Raw genomic sequence first — 7,307 nt, forward strand, 5'->3', positions numbered from 1 at the left:
TTCACGCACACACTTTCTTAGATTTTTGCATTAAACAAGCAATAATCTAACAATCAATCAATAAACTTATTAAGGCCTACACTTGGATATTTTGTGATCCTTATTATTATACAAAACAGCCGAAAGTTAAGACATAAGTCCATTTTAGAAAATGTAACTTACTGCATTATTAAAATAATAGTTTGGGAGCAAAATACAGGCCTGAGGGTGAGGGTAATGTTGGGTGTAATGTCGATGTTAGAGCAAAAACGTCAAAGCATCTGTGTTCGTCCAAAATGCAAATCTTGGCATATAGGCCTAATTTTAAATACATAATGTCAATTAAATCAGTCAGACGCAGTGAGGTGGAAGCAATGGTGTTGAAATTTCGGAAAGCCAAAGGAGGAAGTCCGAAATACATCCTAATTGCTTTCCGGCGTCGAGCATCTGAGGCGTTCAGTCGATGTCTAAATAAACTGGTGTGAAGATGCGAAGTGCCAAATAAACTTCTCGGCGAATAGCAGGACTTTAGGGAGGAGCCTGGCAGCCGGGAGGGTGAGTTACCCTCCCAGCATCTCTCCTGAGCCAGCGATGGAGTTGCGCTCATGCCATGGTGGGGATTGAAAGAGGATCAATATGATAAAATGGATCAAAGTAGTGACATTTAAAAGATTTTCCGCTAGAAATGGATTTAACTGCATAAACCCTAAACGCCTTGCTTGAACCACAGGAGTGTGATCTTTTTTCTGGTGAGTAAAACATTTCATTTGTAAGGTTTATTTCAGTTAGGTAAATGTTTTAGTGTTATTTATGACCGCTTGTTAACACCAAATGTACAAGTTTACGTAACCATTTTGAAAAAGATGTAAAGATATTCCAGTGCGCATTCTTGTCTTTGTTTTTTTCTGTCATGACAGCGATAGGCTACATTTCATTTATTGAGTAGAATTGTGCATTTACATTCCCACAGTAGTTCAACGTTTAAAGACATCTAGTCAGACCTCCACGGGGACTGTTAAACACTTGCTGGAACTTGATTTCATTTCATTTTTGGACAGAGTCTGTCGTTAAGGCTGGCCCGCACCGCCAACATGCCCGTTCTGGACCAGGAGCCCTCCAAAGATTTAGGGGGCGGAGATGTAAATATATATTTGACTTATATCTATCTTTTACTGAAATATGCATGAGTTTAAATTGGGAACTTTTCAAATCTAGTTAAACATATTAATACTATTATTACATATTGTATGAGAATAAGTAAAATGCTTTGACATTTCCATTAACTTTTTTTTTAACATTTACTTATTCTGAGTCAAGTGAAGTGAATAATTTACAATTTGGGGAAGCAGTTGTTCTCAAGAAGTAAACTAAAAACTGAATTTTTTTTATTTATTTAAAGTATTTTCTTGATAAATTGATATAATGCATGTGGCAGAGGAGACTCAGAAGTTTTGTGTTGACAACACACGTTGATGTGTTGTCACACATTTTGAGTTTTTCATGCCCCCACACTGTTTTAGGGTCTTCCTAAGCTGCCACTCCCCGTCCTGAAAGACACACTGGACATGTACCTGAGGTGTATGAAGCACCTGCTCACAGAGGAACAGTTCAACAAGACCCAAAATGTAGTGAAGCAGTTTGGAGCCCCTGGAGGAGTGGGGGAGCTACTACAGAGCAAACTTGTGGAAAGGAGGGAGAACATGGCAAACTGGGTAAATACAATTATCTGGTTAAAAACACATAACAATGATGTGTCCAAGACATTTCAAAGCCCAAAAGAAATTGCTATCAGCTAGTGACACTAAGCATTATGAGGGAACGTATTTTATCCCTGTATGTCCAACTGTAGGTGTATGACTACTGGCTGAATGACATGTACCTGAACAACAGGCTGGCTCTGCCCGTCAACTCCAGTCCTGTGATGGTCTTCCCACAGCAGCACTTCAGGGCTCCCATCGACTCTTTAAGGTATTTATTTGACACTGTATCAAAAACAAATAAGTCATGAGAGAAACCTCAGACAGGACAGAGAAGTATACTGTCACCCAGTTGTGTCCCTTGTCCGCCAACCTTCACCACAGATACTGTAAACTAACAAGCTGTAATTCCAATGCATAGCAAAACTCAAAAAGTTACCACTTGACAGGCAATTTTTAAAATCTTTACAGCACAAAGACTTGAGAAATGACAGGAAACTGTATAGATTACTCAGAGACCGGCTTTGCTTGATTATAAACAAAACACTTCCATGCTACACACTGACATGGTCATTACCCAGTACACCTTGAGAGCTAAGAAGCCAGGCTACTGGTGGCAAGGTTAACAGACAATGAAGGCTGTGGTGTGGTTAACATGGTATTGATCTGGGACTGGCTCCTTAACCAGATGATTTACATGTAGCATTTATACTGTTAAATAGAATACAGCTACAGAAGAATGAGGCTAAATGCAAGGAATTATTAGGATTGTGGAAGTACTACGTGTGTGTGTTATAGGAAGTATTTCACAACTTAAAGTCGTTCTTTCCTAGGTTTGCTGCACACCTAATTTCTGGTGTTTTGGAGTATAAGACTCTACTTGATTCGTAAGTTGATATGTGATGACATGAATGCACTTGAGAGAATCATTTGAATCACAGGTTATTATGAGTAAATAAAATGCCTAACAAAGTGTTTGTGTGCAGACACAAACTCCCTGTGGACTATGCTCGGGGCCAGCTGGCTGGAACCCCTCTGTGTATGGAGCAGTACTATCGCCTCTTCAACTCCTACCGCCTGCCGGGGCCTGAGAGGGACACACTGGTGGCCCAGGAGAGTAGCGTTATGCCAGAACCTGAACACATCATTGTGGCTTGTAAAAACCAGGTCAGTGAAGAAAAACAAATCCAAAGTTGTCATAGACTTGACTTTGGAACCAGTAGTTTTACAAAGAAATACCAACTCAAAAGGTAAGAAGTTCAAGAATCAGCTGAATTCAGAAAAAAATAACCTCACAGGGAACAATATGTTTACAGTGACAGTTCCACTTACTTAGAGAGAATTAGACATACATTGGGTCTCTTCAACAGCAGAACATATGGATCATCACTCACTTGTATCAAATGGTACTGTAAACAGGCTCTGTGGGCACTAAGCTAACTCCAATAAGTGATTAACACCCATAGCCCAATGACAACTTCTCTCTGTCAAGTTAATTATCTAGAAAATGTGTGACATTTGCACATCAGTCAGTAGCATTTAGCAGAAGTTCTATCAGTTATATAAGAAGAATCAAAGGTGCTCAAATAAGTATAAAACAATTAAAGATGCAGACTTATATGCAACATTACATCCTTCAATAAGACCAGTAATGGACCAGTATTGCCTCTCAAGACCAGAGCTACATACAATCCGGTTTTACTAACTAAGCCATTCTGTGTGAGTATAATATCATCATTACTGATAGAATGACGGTCAAGACCGCAAAAATTGAGACTGAAGTTGTAATAAAATGGAATTATCTTTCAAGTCTGTGTTGCCCTTCACCATGCACATCCTACCAGATGTTCCCATGTGTCCATGTCTTTAGGAAGCAATTGTGCCCTGCAGTATAGATTCCCAGCATATATTAAAGTAAGATCTTAGGGACGAGTCAGTACATTGAAACAGCATATGTCCAATTTGAACCTCTGTCTAGTTCTTTGTGCTGGATGTGGTGATCAACTTCCGCCGACTGAATGAAAGAGACCTGCTGGCTCAGCTGGAGAAGATCGCCAGGATGGCTGACAGCGAAGAAGAGCGTGTCCCACCTATTGGTCTCCTCACTTCAGATGGACGGACAGAGTGGGCCGAGTCTCGCAGTGTGCTCATGAAAGGTATGAGACTGAGGCAGACCTCAGTGTTTCCATGTCTATTTGCCCCACCACTTTAACTTTGCCCCCCCATATTATGCTCTAGAGTCTACTAACAGGGACTCCCTGGACATGATCGAGCGTTGTATGTGTCTGGTCTGTCTGGATGATGCCAGTGGGCCTGAGCTAAGTGACTCCGCACGTGCGATGTTGATGCTGCATGGCGGAGGAGTGGCCAAGAATGGGGGCAACCGTTGGTACGACAAGCCCATGCAGGTTAGTGGTCACAATTGGCTAGTAAGAAGAAAGAGGAATCCAAGAATCAATGAAGTGAGGTTAAAAGAAATGTAGATGATTAAGGAATGCTATCGCCTTACTGACTGAGGACATGACATAACAAATTCATGTTCCTCTCTCACAGTACCAGTGGATGCAATTAGCCAATCCCATACGCAATTAAGAATTTACAATTAGAGAAACAGAGAGTCCCCATTGGATCACAAGCATTCAGCTTGATGTCATTAGCATGAACTTTGATGGAGATGTTTTGATGAAGAATTCATTTTAAAATGATTGCTTCACTGTAGGGTGTAATATGTGGATGAAATGTATATGAAGGAACATGTAGATTCAGCATGCACAAGTACAACAACAAAAAATACTGCATATGAAGTGAATTCTAGATAATCTAGCATTGCAGCTTTGTTCAACTCAAGAAAATCCCGCTGACAATAGCTCAACTGCGTCAGTTTGCTGTAGGAGCTGGCGGCTGCTGTGGAGTCGTGTGTGAACACTCACCCTTTGAGGGAATTGTCCTTGTACAGTGCACAGAGTTTCTCCTCAAATACATGTAAGAATGAAATGCAAAAAATGTGTGTGATATCTTTTGGCATACGCTTAGAAAATCCAAATAAGACAATCTTAAATAACAAGCCAAATGATCTAATGTTCCCATTTGACATCAGGATCGGCAGCCCATCAAAGCTGGTTAGGGCTGCAAGTGTGAGCGAGCTGCCCGCACCACGCAAGCTCCGCTGGAAATGTACTCAAGAGATTCATCAACTTCTCGCCTCTTCTGCTGACAAACTTCAAAGGTTTGGGTTTACTCTGGTTTGTCATATATGAATCCATGCTTTCTGCTCACAGCAGGATTTATGCTTATTTGCTCAGGCAGGTGGAAAATCTGGACATGAATGTCCACAAATTCTACAATTACGGGAAAGAGTTCATCAAAAAGCAGAAAATGAGTCCTGATGCCTACATCCAGGTTGCTCTTCAGTTAGCCTACTACCGGTAAGAAAATGATGATTACAACAGGACTGATTCTCATAGGATAACCCGGGTCTCCAAGCTACAAGGCCTTCTCTTTGTGAGTTACTCTAGATGTCACAGCAGAATGGTGTCGACCTATGAGAGTGCTTCTATACGACGTTTTCAGAAGGGCAGAGTGGACAACATCCGCTCAGCGACACCAGAAGCCCTGGCCTTTGTTAAAGCAATGACAGATGGGGAACTGAGCACAAGTGTAAGATGTTACAATCCTACTGTCCAATTCAAATGAATGCTGCCGCAGAGTCAAAACTCAGTTTAAATCATGAAATGATTGTCAGTTTTCTGAGAAAGAAAGGGTAGTCAAGTAGTCAAGTAATTGATTCTAAGTTGTTTACATTTCCAGGAGACAGAAAAGATGGAGATGTTACGAAGTGCCATAAACGTGCAGACAAAGTATACTATTCTGGTGACTATTCTCTAACCTCATCCAGATTTGTATTACAATGTTGACTTTGCATATCAAAGATAACATCTGTACTCATTCTCCTTTTCAGGCTATTACAGGGATGGCAATAGACAATCACTTACTAGGACTGCGTGAAATTGCACATGAGCTGAAGATCGAGAAGCCAGAAATATTCAAAGATGAAGCCCATTTCATCAGTAATCATTTCATTCTCTCTACAAGTCAGGTATTGTCATTTGATTTTAAAACAATAAAGTGAAGCTATTTTTAATCAAAAATGATAAAGGGCCACTCCACAAATTTCACACATAAAGTTAATTTACACGTAAAGAGCACTGCTCAGCCTGTGAAAACAGCTGTTTCATGTCCTTTGTGGCTCTGCAAGAAGCTGTCAAAGGCTGAAGATATAACATAAATGCCATCAGGGTTTTCTTGGCTTGTGCTTAAGATGTGACATGAGTGTGGTTTCAAAGACCTCCCCATTTATGGGAAGGTCTTTCTAATGAAAGAAGGATTGCAACTAATTACTGTAATCATCAATTAATCTGCAGATTACTTTCTTAAATAATTGATTAAAAAAACTAAATATTATTATTATTATTATATTATTAATATTCCGTAATGTCAGAACAAGAAAAACTTAAAATCCTCACATTTGAGAACCTGGAATCACAATTATTTTTGCATTTTTGCTTAAAAAAATGACTTAAATAATAAATTAATTAACAAAATACTTGGCAATTGGTTGTCTTTCAATTGACTGATCGATTAATTATTAAGCAGCTCAAAATTAAAGACTGTGTAGAATCCATTACACTATACTACTATATATAGTATATCTAGTAGAATAGTGGTATCTCAATCTTTCCACCTACAGCAGTATTTAATACCGAAGGATTCATTCTTCCCTTAGGTTCCTACAACTGTTGAGATGTTCTGCTGCTACGGACCTGTGGTTCCAAACGGATATGGAGCGTGCTACAACCCTCAGTCAGATCACATTATCTTCTGTGTGTCCAGTTTCCACGAGAGCCCAGAGACATGTTCAACAGAATTTGTCAAGTGTCTGGTACAGGCTCTACTGGACATGAGGGATCTGTGCAACAAATGTAACTCCGGCTCCAATCCGACCCAGCAAAGACAGGGTCAGACGCTAGAGACGCACACACAAACAGACACAAGCTGGCAAAGGAAAACACCGCAGAGACCAACTGAACTGACCAAGAATCAGCAAACGCTGCCACAAATTCTGCTAAAAACCTCTGACCAGACTAAAGTTGAAGCTCAAACCCAGACTTTATCACAAGCAGACGCGCACAAGGTTTGAAGAATGGAAGTAAATCATAGGAAACTGTCAGTGCCAGGGGAAAACGGTGTGAGTCAATTGCAAAATATACACTGTAACTGTGATACAAAATGTTACGTAAAGCTGTTTTGTTCTATACTGTAATGTAAAACGTATGAAGTGCTAATAATGTATTTAACTCATTGTTAGAGAATATAGGAGGTGTTTGGATATCATAGAGGATGTTTACTGCTGTTGTCCAACAACAAAAAAATCCAATATATCGCACTAATTCAAATGTCTGTCAAAATAGCTTCTGTATGTAGGTAAAAAAGAAATCAATCCAAATTGGAGCTTTTGATTGTTCTTTTGCACTAAATCAAGATGAATCTGCCAAATAATACATTTGTTGTTTGGTGACAAGCAAAAGTAGTCTGTGAGTTATGATGAATGGCTGATTGTCTTACTATATGTCA

The 7,307-nt window shown here is 39.8% G+C and overlaps 1 protein-coding gene across 1 annotated transcript in view; it reads left to right on the forward strand.

Annotated features, from left to right (window-relative positions):
• The first annotated feature begins 444 nt into the window (after positions 1-444).
• Positions 445-7,307, forward strand: part of chata (choline O-acetyltransferase a) — a 7,398-nt gene continuing 535 nt past the window's right edge. The window contains exons 1-15 of the mRNA XM_032541230.1: positions 445-728; positions 1,038-1,118; positions 1,500-1,691; positions 1,829-1,947; positions 2,510-2,563; positions 2,663-2,843; positions 3,655-3,832; positions 3,915-4,084; positions 4,558-4,658; positions 4,774-4,902; positions 4,979-5,101; positions 5,192-5,333; positions 5,484-5,546; positions 5,635-5,772; positions 6,460-7,307. The exon at positions 6,460-7,307 is cut by the window's right edge and continues 535 nt beyond it. Of these exons, the coding sequence (XP_032397121.1) occupies positions 1,071-1,118; positions 1,500-1,691; positions 1,829-1,947; positions 2,510-2,563; positions 2,663-2,843; positions 3,655-3,832; positions 3,915-4,084; positions 4,558-4,658; positions 4,774-4,902; positions 4,979-5,101; positions 5,192-5,333; positions 5,484-5,546; positions 5,635-5,772; positions 6,460-6,873 (2,052 nt within the window). The 5' untranslated portion in view covers positions 445-728; positions 1,038-1,070 and the 3' untranslated portion in view covers positions 6,874-7,307. The remainder of the gene's footprint in view (positions 729-1,037; positions 1,119-1,499; positions 1,692-1,828; positions 1,948-2,509; positions 2,564-2,662; positions 2,844-3,654; positions 3,833-3,914; positions 4,085-4,557; positions 4,659-4,773; positions 4,903-4,978; positions 5,102-5,191; positions 5,334-5,483; positions 5,547-5,634; positions 5,773-6,459) is intronic.

Source organism: Etheostoma spectabile, chromosome 17, assembly GCF_008692095.1.
Source record: "Etheostoma spectabile isolate EspeVRDwgs_2016 chromosome 17, UIUC_Espe_1.0, whole genome shotgun sequence".
Lineage (NCBI taxonomy): Eukaryota > Metazoa > Chordata > Actinopteri > Perciformes > Percidae > Etheostoma > Etheostoma spectabile.